Source organism: Ischnura elegans, chromosome 8 (genome assembly GCF_921293095.1).
Source record: "Ischnura elegans chromosome 8, ioIscEleg1.1, whole genome shotgun sequence".
NCBI lineage: Eukaryota > Metazoa > Arthropoda > Insecta > Odonata > Coenagrionidae > Ischnura > Ischnura elegans.
Genome location: NC_060253.1, coordinates 40966694 through 40989175, shown reverse-complemented (window position 1 = coordinate 40989175; position 22482 = coordinate 40966694). Strand labels below are relative to the sequence as shown.

At 39.0% G+C, this 22482-nt stretch overlaps 1 protein-coding gene across 4 annotated transcripts in view; it reads left to right on the top strand.

The window, feature by feature from the left end:
• The window catches only part of LOC124164198 (segmentation protein cap'n'collar), a 458815-nt gene that overhangs the window by 261111 nt on the left and 175222 nt on the right, over window positions 1-22482 (top strand). For all 4 annotated transcript variants that reach the window (XM_046541418.1, XM_046541417.1, XM_046541416.1 and 1 more), the window contains one exon: window positions 3814-3886. In XM_046541418.1, the coding sequence (XP_046397374.1) occupies window positions 3814-3886 (73 nt within the window). The remainder of the gene's footprint in view (window positions 1-3813; window positions 3887-22482) is intronic.

Here is a 22482-nt window from a genome sequence, read left to right as displayed (position 1 = left end):
ATCTCGGGCGGTTGGTTGCTATTCATCATGCATCATCACTGGTCCTAAGCCATTAATCTGTTGCTCAAAGGAGGCGTCTCCTCCTCTTCATTTTACGTCTTCATCGCATTCCCTATTTTATACGTGAGATATGGACGTTAATAAGAAGCCACGGTGTATGAATCGCAGGGAAATGAAATATATAATTGGACTTTTATCTTATTTTCAAATGATTTCGGTGGTACGAAAACCTTTTTCCCGGAAGCAGGAATATTCGCGGACTTCCTTGAAATTTCTTGATATTTCAGGTGCGGCAAATGCTTTACTTCTGTTTTCAAAGAGTGAGAGAATCGTTATTCTTAGTTCACGATTTTGTTCTTTCTCAGCTTACGATACTGATGAAATCTTCTCGGGTTTTCCACCAGGTGAGTTGTTAGTAGACCAACGTCGGCCTAGCAACTCATCCTGTTGAAATCCCCTCAAGATTTCACGTTATTTTTAGTGATCATTGAATTTTCGGAGGTCTATTCCTGTGGTGCATGTGTAGTAAAAAATTACTCTTGATTTTCGATTAAGGTAACTGTATCAGCGTATGAATTTCTTATTGATTCATATTCATCAACTTATCGTACGAGAAATAATCAAGCGTATGAGCTGCCGGAAAACTATGCCGAGAATATTGTGAAAAACTGCAGGAGTTTATCATAACTCAGTCGTATCGCATTAGCCGTAATGTATCTGTTGATATCATAATTTAAATATTACTGATGTGAAAACCATTTCAGCAGAGAATTACACTGTGCACTCTCTATATATACACTTAAATATCAGCCACAATTTTCAACGGGAGGAAATTGTTTATTTGATTTTTTATAGCATTCAATCCTAAAATACTACAGGCCTCCATTTCCCAAGCTAGTTCCATCTGTTCCCTGACGTTCTTCCTTGTCCTTCCATGTAGGCCTTGGGTACTTAGCTCTGGGTTTCCCTGTTGTGATTTACTGCTTAAAATTTTATTTTGAATCGCTGTAATCAAAACTAAGTATATCATGTACCATATGACCAGATATTTGTTATCAATAACTATCGCAAGGGGACATAGTAATCTGAAAAGGAATATTTCTTCAACGTTGTTAACATCTCGATCTTTGACTAATGTTTTCTGTGTTGAAAATCCTTCTCAGCGTACTTATATATAAACGTTCACTATTCCATTTTAATCGCCCCCGAATTTTTCGTAGGAGTAGCGTCTACTCAGGTTAAATGATCAGCCGAATTTAACTATCATTAATATAAACGTGGATTGTCGTGGACCCACAAGGTTCTAAAGTCTTAATAGAAATAAAAATCCATCTTGCTGATAAGTTATAAAACAATAAGAAATAACAAATATCGAATAACTACGACAGAAATATTACATTCAAATATTTCGGACTTGTTTGACCCGCGAGGTTTTGTAACCTTGACTGAGCGGCTACTGCCAACGTTTGTGGATAGAATGCAATTTCGCAAATTCATTGCGGTAGGTAGGTGCTTGCACCCGTGCGTCAGTAACCGCAAATTTTCTTGTAACCTGGATGTCACACCTCTATCGTACAATCACCGTGTTTTGAACGTTCTTGCTTCGGACCCTCCAGTTGCTGGCGAGCCGTAATCTTGTTCTTCTCCGGTGGAGCTAAATAGTCGCACCGGTTTTACATATACTGAAGTGGAGGTCCTTTTATGTCACAGTCCTTTTATGACTGTCTGTTCTCCGACGTTTGCGTAGGTGCTAAATTTCATTCCATTTTTTTGCTCACTTCAGTCGTATACAGTAGCAGGTTGTAATGATAAAATCGTCATTGTGTTGGTGAATACGTTTCAGCTGTGAATTACGAAAAAAATCATAGATGAATAAGAATAAAGGAATTTTTCATAGCTTAGGAAATTTACTTCTAAAGATACCTCCTTTCCAGCCACTGTCACATCCCAACAGATATGATGAAACGACTTAGATCTGTCAGCTTAGTATTTCGCCCCACTGGTGAATATGAATCTTGTAGTCCATAGATTACCGCCCAAACCGCTGGAAACCAAATCCCCGAATTTTGCGTAGTTAATCCGAAGAATTGTGTCGATTGTGGAGTGACTAATTAACATATTTCAGTGAATTTTTCGACTGTACTTACTATTTCATGCAGTCGTCCTCCACTTTCTATGCATGGAACTCGATGTATCCATTCCATTTGCTAATTCAAAACATCATGTAAAATTTGTGTAAACATTCTACTTCGTAGTGTAATATTTCTTAAGTTCATTACTATGCATTCAATCCACGAATCTTATTCTCTGCCTCCCCCTTCCCGCCTCATCTGCCATCTTTCACTCTAACGTGGTTTTCAGTATCCCCTTTTCCCATTGTCAGAGTATTGGTCCATCCCTACCCTCATGTCTCTTCACTTGTAACTAGTGAAAATTCTGTCGTAAAGGTTGTAAAAAAGGTTATAAAATAGTGTAAAATGAGTTTCGTTTACCTGATTCGGGCCCCTTATGAGAAAAATGCTGTACTTTCGCCGTTTATGAATTTGAAAATGAGTTATAAGTGAATGCAAGTGCATTTTTCAGGAGGAATACTCCCCCACACCTGTGGTATTTTGGCGAGAGTTGTAGCTTTGTGCGTGCATCGCTTGGCTACTGAAAGAAGGATCCTGGACTCCTTCCCTGGTCAAACCGAACCTCTAAATAAGTTTTCGTCAGGCGAGGTGCCCCTGAGAAAAGTAAATAGTCCCACACTACAATTCATACCCCTGTAGCTCGGTCTGGGAGGTGAGTTCTACCCTCGCCAATCCTAACCATAGAGTTGAGCATTTGAGTGTATTATAAAAATATTGGGCGTTTATGGTAATAACTCGTACTTTTCCACATTTTTAGCAAATCGTGTAACTTGTTTCTCCAATTCATTGTATGTTCAGACGCAAAATTCAATTCAGTTTTTTTCTTGCGTGATCATTGTTACATTTAATTATTATTGATGATAAACCGTATCCGTACCTGTTGATGTAAGTCCACGTGGAGCATTTTTCGAATCATCCCGCCTGGCTCCCATACCCAAATTGAAGCCGACAATGTCTTCAAAACATTTACTATAAATTTAAATTCAGAAGATCCTAGCGTGGTTGAGTTTTTCCGTATTGAAATAAACACTTTCAATTTTCAATCGTGGAAAATCGCATGTGTTTATTTCAATAAGCTATTAAATTTTACTAAACTGGAAATCTATAAAAACGGTGAAACTTGTGGCCCGATTCACTAAAATATTTTATGGAAAATTACAGTTACTCTCATAAATATATGAGAGACTTCCCCAATGTGACGCCTTGTTTGATCGAACATACGAAAAAAGTCATCCTTGTGCAATGTCTCAACTTTACTCTTTTGAGTATATGTGGGTGCATTCATTTACATGTACGAGTGCATGTCTTCCACACCTGAGTTTTGAGGTGATCTGCCGGGGATGGACTAGGGGGGCGGAGGGGTCGTTTGGGCGGGCAGCGGGCCCCTTGCGAGGCGGGGACCTCTCCGAGGGCCGTCCCATCCAATCGCGGGCCGTGGAAGGCCGTCGGGAAGGGGAGGGAGCGGACACTCCGACACCTTCGAACAACCCCCGGGGAGTCCGTCCGCCAAGCGTGACCGGTGTTGTCGGCCCTCCTGCCCGCCAACTCTGTCCCCGCTACTACCCCGTGTATGTGTGTGATTTGCCCCGTGATTGTGTGCGGTGTACCGGCCGGCCCGCTTGCTTCGTCGGCCAAGTGACAAGTTCTCATTTCGTGTCTTCTCCTTTCCCGGCGTCTGCAGATCGACGAGGACTCAGCCGAGGATTTCCTGGGACCCTGGGCTGGGCTGCCGTACACAGTCGACCTCGAGACAGGTGAGTGTTCTCTGATTTTTTTTCTCACTACCTTATCCTGCAAAAGTTACTAGTTTCGACGTTATATTTGTGTCTTATCACTATGGTTTCTTGAGGTTAATCGTTTCACGTTTCAGTGAAATGGTATCAGCTTCACCGTTCAATTTGATATGTCTCATCCGTAAAGTCATGCAAAAGAAGGCTTAGAACGAATATTAGGTGCTCCCATGGAACTTGTCCATATTCCTGTTGTACTTAGTCCGGGACTTCGTTTTCCCCTAACTACGGGCTTATCCTCTTGCGCTGCAATGACGAGTCTAGCTCGTCATGAACTTCCAATGCCAAATCGCACAATGGCGAGTGCAGCTATCATCAGATTTTCATAATTTCAACGCTATTTATTGGAAATATATAAATATTTTGAAAGTTTAACTATGCTAAAACATCCATAATGTGCATAAAGAATTCATATTTCATGAAATATGATGCATTGAAAGTAACAAAATGATTATATTCGAGTAGCGATAGCTTTGTTCTCGATGTATTCAACTAGATACTTTACAGCATGAAATAATAATCACGTCTTCTTTCATTGTTCTACGTTGATTACAGACTACAAAATATCATTTCATTACATACAATTCCTTTTAAAAAGAACCACAGAAAAATAAATAGATGATAGGAGCACGATATTCAGAAAATAAATTGAAGTGGAATGGGGTAATCATATTGAATTGTCAACATTCACTATGGAAAAGAAGAATATTCCTCGCTTAATTCAATTTCAGCCTATCCGGACTCAGACTCAAGGTTAAATTCGATCCAGTGTTATGTATTCGTGTTCATTTTCAATTCAATTATTATTAATAACATATTACCGGTATATGTAGGTCCACATGGAGCATTTTTTCGAATCATCCCGCATGGACCCCTTAACCTGAGTAAACTTGACAATGTCTTATAAACATACACTCAAGCGTAATACTTACCTGGAAATGAAACAAAGCGGTGTAACTTGTCGTTCGATCCATTGAAATGTTTGGAGAGAAGGACATTTCTTTTAATTAATGCAGGGTGGGCTGCTGAATTCCATTTGCTGGATCAAATACTGTCACGCGTGAAACAATTTCGTATATGAATTGTTACGACTCTCATTTAAGGTTTTCACAAACCGCAATGAAGCGTTTCTTATATTACTATGTCCACCATTTCATTTTTTAGGCTCAAAGCCAATCCGCGGAAGAAGAAACTCAATACAAATCATTCCTTTATCCTGTGGGAATGAATTTGCTAATATAGGCATTGATTGGGAGCTGAAATGAAGTCTAGGTCTAGTGAAATCTACAGTGGGGGTTGAAAAAGCTCAGTAAATGTTTGCCTGTTACTTAGGGCATCAAAAATTCTTATCTCGAGGAATGATTTACACCTCTGTAATTATCATTGGCAGTCCATTGTGATCAGTTTGTATTTTTATATGCTTTTATTCAGCGACAAGGATGAAATTATGCTGTTCTTTATAGTGTACCAATTTAGGAGTAGTGAATATGGTTTTGCAAGGTTTCAAAATTTTCCTTTTACATTAAAATCTCGAATTAAATGAAATATTGCTTTTAAAACAGTTTTATCTTTCAAAGTGTGTTTTAGTCGTTGAATTTTCATTTTCTCGTCATTTTGTGATGATAAATTTCATTCTCTTCATCTTTTCACTGTCCAAAAAGGTATTAGATGCTACGTTAAAGCCTTATTGGCAAATGGAAAGCTTCCAGAGTTTTTCACTGCGGATTGAATTTAAATGGAAAATAGTTTCGTTGGAGGAAAATAGGTGTTCTATCTTCAAATGATTTAAATCTTCAAAGTTCTCATTATTGGTGTGATAGTGTATCAACGGCTGCAATCCTCATTCATGATATTACTTGGAAAATAACTTCCTTCAAAATTTATTTAGAAAACGCTGGTATTTTCAGGCTGCATTTCATCCCCTATCGCCTTTTTTGTGCTCTGAAACAAAAGCAGAATTTTTGAAATCACAACTTTCGCAACAATCAACTTTCATTGACTACCTTTTTGTAGGTATATTTCTGAGAAGTATTTCCTGAGCACGAACGTTGTCCATAAATACAAATGTGGTTATGAATGTAACTTAAGAAAATTCTCTGGCTTTTAAGTTTCCCATTGGCCCTGTTATGGAACCTGGGTTTGGAATGTAATACACATTATGATTATTATATTTTCCCTCGGTTTCAAAGTTGTATTCGCTTTCGAATTTAAGGAATGCTTAAAATTTCTCGTGATCATAAACTCGTAGATGAATCCCTAAAGGAAAAACTTTGCCTATTCGTAGTTAAAAAGTTGCCGCTAATTTTTGATTCACGAATAACAATGATATTTTTTTATTTATTTCTCTGATTTGAAATCTTTGCTTGCATTATTTTCTATTCTATGGCATTAGTTAATCGTGCATTAGTAAGTAACGTAGAAGTGAAGCTTAGTAACATCATCGTATACGATGTATACACTATGAAATGTTTCTAACAGAGTCAATTTATTTAATGGTAACTTCATTATCTACATTTAACGCAGTTTTAATTGTGCGTTCCTGATAACTATCATCAAAACCTATTCTCTGATCCTCCCGATAGTGGTCCTAATCTCGCGAATAACTCTTCTTTGCAACAGTAAAAAATGGCTGTATATGAGATGCCCTTTCTTTATTTGCGGTTATTTTCTGGCATTCTTTTCAATAAGCGTGGAAAACTTTTTAAGTTGTGTGAGTTCTTAATCCTTAACCGCTATGTTTTACGTTTTGTTTTTTGCTCGAAACAATTTTCTTTCACATGGCTATTGAACATAGCTTTGAACTCTGAAAAATCAGGATGTTGAGGAGGATATTGTAATACCCACTCAGTGTGCGTATAAGGAATGTGACGTTATCATTTTGCTGGTAACATAGCAGGTGATTTTGGTATATTTGTTTGAATCATTGTGAAAGAAAATGATTTTCTCACCGCATATGTCGAATTTGAGCGAAAAATAGGAGTGGTAACAGAGTTGGTGATGAAAGTATAATGGTGAAGACGAATTATCTTAGGTGTCTTGCGTGATTCCTTCGAACTTCACAAGTATTCATGCAATTTCTCTGTTTTCGTCTCCTACGGCCTCATAAAGTTGGGACTGATTTGTCGAATTTTAAACTCATTTTATTCGTACGCATTCAAGTTTACGGATGGTCAAGAGTATCAAGTTTCAGATTTTTTTAGCGCCAAACTAGGAAATCAATAGACAATAAACATGCGGAAATTATGAACTAAAAGTGAATTCAAGTACAATTTTCTCACATAAGCTTCTTTGCTGGCATTCTTGCGAAAGTTTTCGACGAATAAGTTCCAGTTAATTCTATTTATATTCAGTATTATGATGTTAATCCGCAATTTATAATCCAATAATGAAAACTCAGCCGGAAGAAATGGAGGCGAGGATTATCGGATCATATTTCATGGTCAAGACAATAAATATCGCTTGTTTATTACTTTCCATTCTTAGATTATTTCATATTTGCGTTTTTCCTCATCAGTGAACGTTTATAACGTCAACATAAATAGTATTCTTTCAGGTGTTTGTGTTGTTTACTCTTTTGAAAGGTCTGTTGCGACAATAGGTTGTCTCTCCAATACATTTGATTTGCCTTGCCTTAACGGGGCATATCCTAGGTTATTGGAAATTTTTGTGCGACAATAGACTCTCGCGCTCATCCGTCATCATGTCTTATGCGATTTCTGCTGGGGTATGTCATTGCTGTGTGGGTGAAACCGCTCGTTCAAACTCCATTTGTGGGGGTTCAAAATATCCGCCCCGTATTTATTGCCACGGGTATCGCTAAATAAAATAATTATATGCGAAAAACCGTGGAAAATATACAAAGAATCACGGTAGGTGAAATATGCCATTCCTTATAATTAATACTTATTTTTAAAAAAAAATTAAGGGCGAGTATGCATGGTTTTTCCCAAGGGCAAAGCTGAGTCAGTTTAATATAAGGAGAAAGGCTTCAGGAGGTGTCATTCTTTGATGAAGTCTCTCTCTCGGAAATTTTTAAGGTTTACCATTAACACTTCAGCGCCTGGCGTACCCATCTGGGCACAGTTGCAATCGCTTAAAGAAACGAGTATAGTGTCCCCAATCCGTTTCACTGAATGTTCTATCTCCACTAGATTAGTTGGCAATACATCGCCACTTTCAACGTCTGTAGTGAGGGAAAACCATTTGACTCGTACTCAATAGAAGCGCGTTATTTGACGTCGTGAATTCTGTAATAGTGAGAAAAAGTGGGATAATGATGGAGAAGTACGCATTATTTCCTCTGTTTTATCAATATTTTCCTATTAATTACAGCTTATTCTTATTATGAATGTTCTTATATTCAGTGGGTTTATTCGACATGGTGATATAGTTAATAGCGACTAGGATTTTTTGAGATAATTTTTCAATCATTTATGCTAGTGATTTTCTGTTTAATGCGTACTCGTCATTGAGAAAAAAATTTTCAATCATCTATGCTAGTGATTTTCTGTTTAATGCGTACTCGTCATTAAGAAAAAACTTTGCTAGTTCTTTATCAATTAATTTTTGTCGTGGATTCCAAAAATTTATTCTAACATAAGAGATTGATAACTCACTTCTTTGTCTTCTTTTATTTTTCTATGAATACCCTCGTTGTCAAAAGTGATCCTTCTAGATGACTTCCCGAACGTAAACCTTAATTCAGTCGTTAACTACATATTTTTTTATGAAATCTTGATGTTTTTTAAATTACATTTTTTTATAGAGGTACTGATTTTGAGAGTGATAGAGTCTTCCGTTACATTAATAGCTATACAATCGAAGTAAAATAGGGTGCTTAAAATATTTTCTTAAATTACTTAGAGGATCAAGCGTTGAAAAAGAGGCTAGTTAACCCTAAATGTTTTATCGTTAAATGATATCGAGCCGTTTTTCCTCCAGAGTTCAGGTTTCAGATTTTTCTGTGAACTTCGGCAAGCTCTTTCCAGTTTGCTCAGCAATTCACGACCCGGGCTAATTGTCTTGTTTCCGAGCTGCAGGAAATGGGTTACATGATATTTACTCACCGATCTTGTGCCAGCAGTTACCTGAGCTCTCGAGAGCTCACGGCAGGCGTGGTTCCGCCACACCCATTCAGGGAGTATTAGGTGGTCAGTCCTGTGGGCCTTAAACAAACCGTGGGGTTGAGGACGTGGTGCCTGTTCTTATGTCAACACGTCCGTTCAGAAAGGTTGAAGCAAGATGGCATATTGTATTTCACGCGCCAACATTCTCCATGCATTGGACTCCATTCTTAAGGTCGTAGTTAACGTTGGGCAATCGTGGCATTGCGTCGCCTAAGTACGTGATCTTTCACAAATTGACTCCTTGCTTCAATACTTTCGGTAGTCCTGTGCATTCTACGCACTTCAGTCAAAAATCGACGATTATCTATACTTATCAGGGTAGTTAACCCGCGAGCAACATACGGCTTGAGCATTTTTTGGCCCGCGAAATCCATGACACTCATTAATAGACGCAATAATAATTATTCACTGTTTCTATAACACTCCAAAAAATGTTTAGTTTGCTTAAATTTAATTTGGGGAAATAAAAATGCCATGTGCGACCCGCATAATGATTGAAATTGATGTTGATGATGCATGTCTAAAGTGGCCCGCAAGATTATTTTTGCTGCCCTGCCTCCTGCTGTATATCTTAATCAATAAGAGTGCTCAGCGTACTGGAAAACATAACGCGTTTCGATTACACGTAGCAGATACCCTCATGCGCAAATTCCTCATTTGTGGCTAATTAAATGCTTCTCTGCGATTTACGTTTGTACCGAATTCCTGACACGAATAGTTTCTTTTTGCTAATTAAAGAAGTATGCTTCAAAAGCCAGACTTTGTAGCGGTGGTATTATATCATGAAGGCGTATCCAAATATTTTCGCTTATCAGCGACTCTTCCATCACTGATCATTCTAATAGGTGCAAATGGAAATCATTCCAGCATCTCAAGAGCAGAACTAGAGAATTCGTGTTAAATGGCAAGAATATTACTTTTTAAATACCATTATTTCAACGCCATGCAGCATATTTAGGGGTCATACCAAGTAAACTATTTGTGCTTAAGTGTTCATAAATCTTGAAGTTATTGAATCTGATTCTTCGATGAACTTTTCACCTGTGCATGGTGCACGACACTGGAAAGCCTTGTAGTAATCTATGTTGACCTGGTATCGCTGTGCTTTTTTCTTCTATTTTCTTTGAAAGTGCTATTCCCTTTATGGAAAAATGTCGTTTAAGTAATAGAGTTAATATTAGTGTAGATAACTATTTTGGAAGATAAATATTACGAATGAAACCGCATAATAGCCAATAGTGCGTGGTGTGATTGTTTATTCCATGTAATAGATGAGTTGAGCTGTGGTAAGAGCGATTAAGCCTGTTTTAAAAGAAGATATTGCTTATAGGTCAATTCTTGAAACAGGCGGAAGTCCTATTATATTGTTCGTTGTCAAACGAATTTACCGTAAATTTGAGCCCTGGCTATGCCTTTTACATTAGTACAAGTTCCTATCTAATATTTGTTATTTTTTCTTTGATAATTCATGAACTTTTCTTGAGAGGCATCATGTTAGCTTTATTGCTTAGCTACTGCACTTAGGAAAACATCAATTTCAATTTAAGGCTTAGGCGGATTCCTTTTCACAAGTAGGGATGGCGAATTTTGTGTGCATAGAAAATGTTGCCCACTTGGCCGTTCCACGAGGTTCAAGTTATTTTATTAGCTAATTTGAATGATTTTGGAGCAGGTTTCATTTCCCGTTCAGTTATTCAGACGATTTGGAAATCATTCCTTCAATTGTCCATTTTATGGAGCTAGTTCACTTATGCTACAATCATTGACAGGGTTCGACCTTGCTCCGTTTAAAGTAGTCTTTAGACGATTTATTGAAAACCTATTTTTTATAATTTTCCTAGGCGTGTAACTATGGAATGCTATTCTTTCCGTGGTAGGCAGCATCCTCCCTTGCACGCAACTATGTATTTGGACGTAGTTCCAAGTAGGAAGACTCGCTAAATGCTCGTCACGTAGTGTACAAGCAACGTTAGAATCCGGAGTGAGAGCGTGTAAAAAAAATAGACGGGTTGTGACCATCTCGCGATCCTTATCGACGTCGTATCGCTCTTCTCTTTTTTTCTCTCTCAATGCCTCGAATCTTTGCCGTTTACACCGACAACTCCCTCGCACCCGCCAAACAACCACAGACTCACCCACTCACGAGGTGGCGTTTTTATCGCTGACTCAGTGGACGGTCGCTACAACCACGCTTGTCGACCACGTGGTCGCGGTCGCGCAACTCATCCAGGGACCGCGCACTCCGATGGGCAATTGTTTCCAGTGTCCACCTCAGTCGTAGTATGCGGGAGGAACCAGACATTGTGTCTGTTCCGTGGCTACTCGCGTTCCTTTTGACCTCCTCCTGCAAGTTGTCGTGACTTTGCTCTTGGTCTCACTGTTTTGGATCGGGAGCATGACTGCACGGGAATATCTGACCCACATTTCCCTGGCTTGCTTTTGCACCCCCGTCTTCTTCTTCTTTGCTGTTTCCCTTGGTCAGCACCCTTAAAGGCCGTCTACCCGTCCGCGTGGCGGTGCGTAGGTCATTGGTTTCTCGTAGAAAGTGAAAATCATTGACCAGGAGTCTGGACACACGATGAGTTTAAGTGGAGTCAGTGCCTCTCATAAATGACACTGCTGGTTTGTCATGACTGAGCTGGGTGTTCAACGGTAGAACGGTAGTTCAATTTTTTCTGCTAAAGGGTTGTTTTTTTCTGTAATTAAATGTAAATCTCCTACTTTTTCATCATATCTCACTTTCCTTTCATTCTCTAACCAAGTTGTATTCCTGCCTCATTGACGTTAGGTTAATACGTACCATCCAGACCTGAAACTAAAAATTATGTTCACACTTTTCAGGGCAACTGTTATTTTATATACTTTATCTGCTATTTATTTTTTCTGAACACAGTTATAGCAAATTTTAGTATTATTTGCATTCTGAAAAATAGAATCGGCACTAACATTTTCTGCTAGGTCACTTGTGTGTGCAATGACGAATCTAGAATTCTGAAACCAAATTGAGTGAAAAAGTACAATTTTACCTTTATATTGTGCTAAACTTACATGCATAACCAGTAAATTCTGTAGTAATTGTCACAAATTTTTCCCAAGATTTTTGGTTTTACTTCAAATAATATTTTTCATCGCACTGTATTTGTCCATTCCTTGCCCTTATTCATTATGCTTTGCCGTGGTAGCTTGATTACTTTGAAAGCTTACCCAATGTATCATTTGACTATAAGATTATGCCCTCTTCCTCTCTCCATATTGCCTCCCTAACTGAAATTGTAATCTTCTGTTAACATTATCTTTGCTAGTGTTATTATTGAATTGCTTATCGATGAATTTAAGAGCTGAAGTAGAGTGATGATAGGAAATCCTGTTTTACCTGCATGAAGCTTGATATTATTGTTTGTACCAGTAGTTAGTACTGTTTGTGACTTCAAGCTGATCTTTACTAAATTTATATAATTTTAATTTGAGGCAGTTGTTTTTCACCAGGATTGGTGAGCCATTACTAATGGGACGGTATGGAATTTGTTCATAATAAAAGTAATCAAACCTATCCAGTGTAGTGAGCAGAGTGTATTTTTATGAATTGTTTTCAGAAATCAATGGGTTACAAAGAGGCACTAGTGTAAAACAGTGGCTCGTGGTAGCAACTTGTGTGTAGTAACTACACGCCATGTAGCTCTGTCCTGTAGTTATCATCGTTCATGTTCAGATAAAAATAGTTTTTCAATGAATTAATCCGAGTTCCTTTCTGAGTAAATTCTTGAAGACTTCTTTACAAGTTGTTGACTGTCTGAAAACCTACATTTTAAATAAAGAATCAGTTTTTCATTGAGAATATCAAGTATAGTGCATGGTTTGAACTAAAATTTCAATTTTTTATTTTTATTTTAGTCAACCGTTGCAAGAACGTTGATTACTTTTTGCATTGTGATGTTCATTCATGTTTCATTCATTTCTCATGATTGAGTTAATATTTTGTGAATCACATTCTATATTTTCCGGTGAAGTGATGACTCTCCAGCCTCACAGCTGATGAGTCTGGATTGCACAATCACTGTGTTATGCTTCACTTCTTCACATTCTGAGGTGTTTAGATTCCCTTTACCTGCTATGGTTACCATCATTTTACGAGCAAATTTTTCAAAAATTCACTGTTTGAATTCCATGTTAACAACATTCCATTTAGCATTGGCATATAAAATGCGTTGGCATAAATGTGTTGAGTAGGTGCATTGCATCTATATTTTAAATAATGAATTTGAAGTTTGCTATCAATGAAGTAAAATTCAAATCATAAACTTTTCAAGATCGAATTTGTTGCTATTCCAGCCTGAATTAATTTTAGTGATGAAATTTATACATTTGATGTCCTCAGATAGTCTGCATTACAGCATTTCTTAGTATTTTCAGTACTGGTGTAGCCTTGGTTCCCACTATCATGGCCCTTATCCCCCACCATCTTCAAATTCCCCTCATCATCACCCCTCCACCACCCCAGTCCAGAGGGCAGCACCCATCTGGTTTGATTGTGTGGCACCTTTCTTACACCCAGAGTGAGCGGACGCTGTCAGGGGCATACATGAGACCGTCCCCCCCAACCCAATGCCTCCTGCCGAGGGGATTTCCTATCCACCCACCCAATATCCTCCCACTGCACCGCCTTCCTCAAGATTTCCCTCCATATCCTTGGATTTTTTTTCATCCCTCTTTCTCCCCAGTTTCTTTTTTCCACCCCCATCTCCTTACACATCCATGGAACCCCTCAGACGTCCCTCCTTCCTGTTTGAGACTTCCCTAGGGGGTTGGGCCGAGGGGGTATGGACAACCCCTGTGCCTTTTTAATTCCTTGCTTCCATTCTCTTTTTGCTGTGTCACCTCTCCCTCCATTTCCTCTCTCCACCCCACCTCATCCCGATCTGCCCTTTCCTGTGTACTTCCCCTATGGTTCCAAATGGCAGTCTTCAATTCCTCCTCCTCCTCTTCCTGACCCTAGCCAAGCCCTCAAGACCCCCTCCCTCTTGTTCTCTTACACCTCCTGCCCATCACCTTCTCCTCCTGATGCTCTCTAGAGCATTCTGTTCTCCTATGCCACTTCACATTGTATCCTTGTTGCCCGTGTTGGCCCTGGAAAATTTGAGTCCCAAGGTCCCGATGCTGCTATTGGTCTTGAGGGCCCTCATGATGCAAGGGTAGTCAGGGAAGCCTTTCATGTGTACATGGTTATTTATACTTATAAAAAATTGCAATTGACTTTTTACCTTTTTCATTCAATGCCCATTGTTGTATGTTGGTGCTCTTATGTGTTACATCATGTGCAGAACTATTCAGAATCTACATACTTGGAATCAATATCTTCCAAATTCGTTTGCTGTTACTATTATAATGCTAACAATTTCCTTGTGCTCAAATTTTTTATCTCTTCTGCTTGTGCTGAATGAAGGAGAAAAGAGCTGAAAATTTATCTCTCATAACACTCACATGGAATAGTTTTTCCTGCTTTTTATTCCTTTAAATATTTCTGCATTTCATGTGTAATCAAATTTTTTCTAAACGCATGGTTTCCATTACATTTTTATTTCTCTCAAATACATTTACTCTTATTTACTAATGAACATATGATCCTGTGTGGTAAAAATGAGTTTTCATTTTTGTTGAAGGGAAATTTAAAGCTGTGATTTTTTTCCCTTCCATTCCTTTACTTGATTGAAGAGTAAATCATACCAATTATCCATTCATTCCTCACTAATGACTCAGTTCTTAGAACACATTCATTGCTGATGTTTGAGTTTACCTTCATGCTGATGATTCCAGAGATTCTTTGGGAGCCTTTCCTTATCATTATGGCTTCAGATTCCCATTCCTCATTTGATTTTGTTACTCCTTGCTTGTTATTATACCACGGTGGAGCGCTTTTCTACTCTCGAGAACCCAAGGCTGCTATTATAGTTGTACATCACAGTTCGAAATAGCCCTTCTCTCCAAGTCGTGGGACCTTAGTTTTTTTCAAGCTATCCCCTCCGTTCCCCTCTTCCAATGTTGGAGGTGTGCCTCTCCCTGCTCTCTCAAAAGCTTTTCATGTGGCCTTCAAGTCCAGAGAGTCCGGGACGTGAGTTCCTCCCTGGGTACCTTCCCCCCCCATCCTTTCCCACCATCATCTTTCCTCCATTGGTTGCACCGCCTACCATGGCGTCTCGCAGCGAGAGGGGTGGCCACCATGTTTCACTCCTTTCCTCTCTGCATCTCCGTAGCATCCTCCCCTCGAACGTTTCATCTTCCTACCCCCCACTCCTACATTCCCCCAACCCACTCTCGAGTTCTTTGTCTGCTCGTTTCCCTTCTGGTGCCCTTCCATTGTCCTTAAACCCTTCAACCTCCCCCACTCCATCTAGTGTTCCGCTTTCCCGAACTCCCCACCCTCATTCCGTCCCTCCGGATTCCACCTCCTCATCCTCCGTCTATCTTATCTCCTTCTCGCAGTCTTCTCTTTCTTTCTCTCTCCGTTCTCTGGTTCTCTCCACCCCTTTGATCTCTCTCTCTCCCGCATCGGTATCATTTATTTCTCATGTCCACGATATGCGGCGGGTGATCTGAGGTTGAAAAAATTTGAATTCATAGCCCCCAGGGTGGAAATTCTTAGCGGAGCCTTTACATTTTGAAATAGACTATTTAGCATTGTGAGATTTTTGTGATAGCTATGAATGATGAATGTTTCCATAAGTAAACCTTCACGTTTATGAATCTGCTGTAATTTTTCTGAGGAGCAAGGACAGTCATGTTTGCGATGTGGCTACTTTTGCTTTTTTTAACCAAAATATGAGTGGAAAATATCTTATATGGAAACTTTTAGTCATTTTCGTTGATATATCCATCATGCAATTCTCACTAGTATGAATTGTTTCAGTTTGTTACTTTAATTGCAAAAAGGCTCTTTTGTATTTTCCACAGATTTTTATTTTGTTGCCTAGTTTTTTAACACGCAATGCCATTGTCATGGTGATTAAGGTTAGTTGCTTCCATCCATAGAATTTGCATTTCATGTTTTTGGAAACTATCTTTTCATTTTGCTTTGGTATTGTATCCTCTGCTGAAATGAATTTTCTCTGTCTTGAGATTTCAAGTTGAACAGCATTCATTTTGTTATAATATCTATGTTAAAAGCTGTGATGTAGGATGCACGTATCACTGTGGAAATTATAATGCATCGTGTTAGGATATCATCGAATGGCTCACTTGACATTCCAGTCATGTCTTCTCTTTGGTCTTGTTTGTTGCCTCCACTGTCTTCCAAAGGTACTATTCCTTCTCTTGCCTCCCAGCTACAGGATGCCGTTTCTTGATACCTTCCTCTGTTGACGTCTGACCACCCGCTTGGTCTCTGCCCTTTCCCCCCTGCCATCCTATCTTGCCTTACCATCTCATGGCGTAGGTTGTGCCTGCTATAGAATGAGGTGTCGAGGCACTGTAAAGTATCCGTGTCCATGTCCCATCTCACCCAATGTCTTTTGATAAGCAGAGGAAGGGAGAAATTGCCGTTGACATGACACGTCGTGCTGGACTCTTGTGATGTGATAGTCTTTTCATGCACAACTTGGAAGACCTCCCAAAATTCATGAGAGATACATGCATAAGTAGCCAAATTTATGTCCTATGAAGACAAGAATCAGTTACTGCATTATCTAAAGCCTTTACTGTCGTCATTTCAGTCATCACAAGTGAGATAAGAGCTTTGGTGAGGCACGTTAACATGGCTGTGTCATGCATGTGATGTTAATTACCTTTTTTATCCCATCTTGGGAGCCTTTTGGCGTGATGGATGATAAATTTGACTTTTTTTATGCTTGAAGGTTTTGATAATGTATCCTTATTTGCATATTCTTTCTCTGTTAGAAACATTTTATTTTTCTTAATTTGACCAATTTATATCACCTTTAAAATATTTTCAATTTTTAATATAATTCCTTTGAATTCCTCTATTAACTGAGTGCTCAAGTTAATTTTTTATATAACAATGGTGGCACATTACTCATATATGGTATTTTCAAGGTTCTTTCTCTCACTATCCATGCATCAAGATTTACATTCAAGGAGTCCTTTCAAAAATACAAACCCCATTTATATTCTACAAGTGGCAGAATATTCAAAAGTGAATGGTTGTAGCTTCACATTCAGTTTTAGGTGTTTGTGAAATTTATTTTGTTATTTGGATGATATTCTAAAATGCTCTATGTTATTTTTGTGTTTGTGCTCTATTTGTTTTTCCACTTTTATTTCTATATTTTGGTGATGACACTATTTGACTGCTTATGGTACTCCAAGATATAATGGTGATTTTCTGTTCACAAAAAGTTTTATGGTCATGGTTAAGTCATCTGGTTTTACATTTTATGCTGGTATTATTGAGTCTCACACTGATTATCCTTGCATATAGTGGTGTGGATGCAATTTTTATGCCAATGTTCTGCCTGTAACCATGATTAACCTTAGAGGCACTCAAACCATTCTATGTACCACCATTTCATTTACAACAATGGTGGCTCCCTCACAAGTTAGGCCCGTGAAGTTTCTCGATCCTCCCTTTGGTTGGTCCCCTCGGTCGTGGCATCCACACTGGCCCCACGGGAGGCCCTCGGCCCGCCTTTGTTCAGATCTCGGCATCCTATGCCATCAATTTCTCCTCCACTCCACCATTCCGGCTGGCCTTTTAACCATTTATCACTCGGTGTGTGCCATGCCTCCCCCCCAATGCTTCTTTCAAATCCCCTTCACCGCACCACTCTGTCGCCCCAATCTCCATCTTGCACGGAACTCTTCAGGGTATGATGTGGCAACATTGCCTCATGCTCCGCTCCAGCTCCTCCCCACCTCCCCGTTACACCCTTTCCACCACGCCATTCCGATTCCCTCATCCCATTCCCAGAAGGCCCTGACATCCGTTGCTCTAGCCTCAAAGGTGGCGTCTCTCTGCTTCCCTCCCCACCTCCCACTCCCCACTCTGTTATTTCCTATGCTCCCTCTTGCCATTCTAAACTCCCTCCTCCACCTCTCGTTCCCTTTGCGTGGCGTAGGAGATGGTGGATAGTAGGAATCCATCTGCCCCACACCACCGAGGGAGTCCGTCGAGGCCCCCAATTGTAGCTCAGTGTTTGGCCCTCCACGATCACTCAGCTGCCTGTTTAATTTCGGTTGGCGGTGGTGGGCAGTGCAGTCTGAGCCCCCCCCCCTCCCCACTATCTTTCCCCCATTTCCCTTTGGGAGCGTGAGAGGGGAGGGACGTGAGAGAGAAGGAGAGAGACAACGTCCCGCCAGTCGTTCCACGGCCACCGTTCCGTGTAAATGGTTGTTGTTTAAAGGAGTTGCCACGTTCCAAAGTGCCTTCCCAATGTGTCGGGCTTCATTTCCTCCTTACTGATTCTCTTTATTCCAAGTGCATAGCAGTGACTGACATACTCTCTCCTCGTTCCCCTCTATGAAGAGGGAGGTCCCCAATTATTAGTTTTTGGTAGAAGTGGGTGCCGTGATTCCTTGGATCTTTGGATTTTGAGAATAGTTACTCTTGGGGGTTCCTGATTTGTGCATCACCCTGGTTCAAGACCAAGTTTTACCTTAGCATCACTTTCTGGTTCTCGTGTGACATGACCATGTGTTTCTGAGTACTACTTGCTCCAAGAGAAAGGTTGTTTGTATCTGCACCATTTGTGTGATAGTTAAAACCATCATCCAGGGACAGAGGAAGAGGGTGAGTTTTTATTTTCATGTGCTTCTGATAGATTTTTTTGAGCATATATTATATAATCATCCATTTTGCTGTGAGCATGTTAGTTGTGTTGCATCAATACAGGGGTAGGTTATGCAAACTGCAACTGTGCTGTGGTAAAAATCATAATGCTGTATTAATGTTTGTATGAGATGATAGTTTTATTTTTTATGTAGAGGAGCATTTTACTGTTTTACATTTGTGCCACACAGCTTTAAAATAAGTATGTGTCTGTTGGCATTTAGCCAGTGGTAAAAAATTTTATTCATAAACTCATACTATTCCAAATATCAGTCCATTAATGATTTCTCATTGGTCAATAAATACATTTTAAGTGCTGTGTAACTTTGAAAGATTGAGTATTTGCCACATTAAATTCACTTTAATATGATGTAATGGTTCTTGAAAGTCTTGAGGCCTTTCACACATGATGGTCTCCTTGTTTGAGTTGTGACCTTCTGATATCCCTTTATTTATAATGTTATTGGTCTGTATTATTATTAAGTGCAGTATGGCTGGTAAAGATTTTTTTAAGTGTTTGTCCTGGTGAATTCACTTAAAGGTGAAGTAATGGTCCGTACAACTTGTTCGGCTTCTCACGCGTGATGCTCTCTCTCCCCGTTTGAGTTGTAACCTTCCGACCAATTTTCTATTATTTTCTGCCTCCCTGGCTCCCCATTCCACTCCACTCTTTCCATTATTTCCTTCCTTCAACTCCACCCCTTGACGCCTGGGACCCTCCCACCTGCCCCCCCAGTCCACCCACTACCCCCCATTGCTCTTCAGAACCCCCTCCATCCTCCTCCTGCTCCCACTTCTCCCCCTCTGGAGGCCATCTTGTCTCCTCCATCCCCTGAGCCCAAGCCCTTCGTTCTGCATCCTTGCTCACAGTCTCTCTCCAATGCCATTTCACTGACACAGGGTTTCCCCATCAACTCTCTGCTTCTTCTGGGGTGTTTCTATTGGTTCTTTTAGGAATGTTACCCATTTTGTAATTGTTTTCTTTGGGTTTTTTTCATCAGCACCACTCTTTTGTGCAATTCGTCTGGGTTGAGAATTCCAGTGGGTTGCCACCAAGCTAATTTTACTTCTTTTTTAATTTTGAGGAAATAATCCATCCTCTTTGATTATTGTTTATCTATCACCCTTGAATCCAATGTCACTATAATTATCACAATTTATTGGAAAGAAACGGTTCTCTGTGATGATTTCTAATCAATGCCATCGTATGGTTTTAAAGCTACTGTTTTATCTAGAGCTAAGTCTTTAAGTTTTCTTAATGGGTGTAGAAATTGTGATATCCTTTATTCCTAACCCTTGGTCCTTCCTTGCTCGTTATCTCTACATTGCCATATCACTGACTCTGGGTTTCCTCATCAACTCTCTACCTCTCTGGAGTGTTTATATTGACGCTTTCAGGAGTTTTTCCAAAATTAAATTGTTCTCTCAGGCGTTTTTCATCAATACCACTCTTCAATGCAATTCTACTGCCACTGAGCTGCCCCCAGCTGTTTTTGCTTCTTTTGGGACATCAAAATTGTTGCTTTTTGAACATGTGTGGAAATAAATCTATCCTTTTCCATAATTGCTCATCAAGCACTCTATAATTCAATCTCACTATCATTATCACAATTTGTTGAAAAGAAACTGTTCTTTGTGATGATTTCTAATCTATATCATCATGGAGTTTGCAGGTGATTTAACTTGGGAAAAATATTTAAGTTTTCCTAATTGATGTAGAAATTTTGATATCCTTCATCCCTTCCCCTTTGTTATTCATCCTTCATCATAGTTATCGCTTCAATGCCATTTAACTTCCGCTACGTTTCCCCAACTATTTTTAATTTTTCTGGGTGCAGGGCAGAATGGGTGCATGTAGGAAATATTTTATGTAAACAGTTTTCTTTGGAATTTTTCTCATCAATACCGCTATTTAATGCCATATTTTTGCCGTTTATTTTTCCTCTTAGGTCTTCTTTGATGTTACAGTTTAAACTTTTAGATAATTTTCCAAAATATGCAGTCGTCTGTAAACAGGGGCGCCGACCTATAAAAAATATTGGGGGGGGGGGGCCATATCCGAGGTCTTGCCCCGGGAAGAGGTTAAATTCAAAGTGTGTCGCGGCACCGAAACACTATCATGATTCACACCACCTGATTCAGTCAACCTGCTTCACCTTATAATTATTTGTTTTAACACATTGTTGAATTTATTTTAAAAGGTAACTATCGTCAAACATGGGAAATAAAAATTACCAATATATTTTGTGATTTCACAAAGCATAATATAACTTAATTATTTTCTTGAAATATTGAGGGGGCTCCGCCCCCCCAAACGAATCTTTGAGGGGGCTCGGGCCCCCTCAGGCCCCATGGAGTCGGCGCCACTGTCTGTAAATAATTGTAATCGCTGTTAACCTATAACTTAAACCTATTAGTGTTTTTGTATGTTTAAGTTTGCTTGAATGATATTAATAATGTAATCCCCTCAGCCCAAACATCAATCAGCCCTGGTTCTGTTTCTTTGATCTTAATCTCTTCAATTAGTTATGTTTACATTCTCCTGATCTCTGTTTATAATATTTAATTTGAATCTTGAAGTGTTGGTCTTATTTCCCCCTGGAAAGTTTGAAGGAATGTAAGGCCTACATTACCAAGATTCAAATTTAATATTGTCTCTTCAGTTATTTCTCATTGGGTATCCTCTGCCACTCATCTTGTGAGTTAATATTGATGTCTTGAGGAAATTTTCCATGACTGAGCAGTTCTATTTGTCCAGTTTGCATTTGAAGCGTTTTAATTTGAAATATATCCACTATATAAGGTTATCACATGGATTTGCTGAAGTTTATGCACACATTTCTCAAAATCTTTTTACCACTTTTAGCAAGTAACTTTCTTGTCTGTTTGTTTTTTCTCCTTCCGGGCAAAGTCTTGCAACTCAAATTTAGCACACTTCCCGATTAGCTATCGGCTAAAAATTTTCAGTACAAAACAGAACCAGATGGCCAATGCATTCTTAAGCTATTTATATTCCTTCATAGGCAACATTAGCAGCAATTTTCAACGTTTAACATTTGTATTAATCACTCAGCAGTCCCAAAGATTTTTATTATTTAGTTCTTCGAATTTGAATATGGTTGTGGTGCAACGGATAGTGCTACAGATAATGAACGGCTATAGATCAGAAGATTCCAGCTTTGAATGAAGGCAGGGATTTACAAGTTGGCTCAAAGAAACCTTTATCGTTGTAGGCTTTGTTATTTCGTTCTCTTAATGCAGAAGGTTTTGGTAGCATTAAAGGCCACACTTTTATTAAATATAATTCAGAAAATGACATTATAATAGATTAAAAAATTAATTTAAAAATCCACGTTTTTATTTTAGTAAAAGAATACAATATTACAGAAATTGTAAATTTTAAACCTACGTTTTCGTTCAAAGTAAAAACGAGAAAATTTCCTGCCTTGACCCGTTCCCAGGTTTAAATTTTACAAATAAAAGACTAAATTTTCAAAACCAAAAGCGTGGTGCGCATAAATTTCAACATCTTGGAGTCTTTCTCTTTGAATATTATTTACAATACTTCAATTAAAGTCTCAACCTTATAATGATGAATTTACATCGCTCCAGATTCAAATTTAAAGCGCGTTCGCGCCACGTTTGTTGGTTTTGTACAC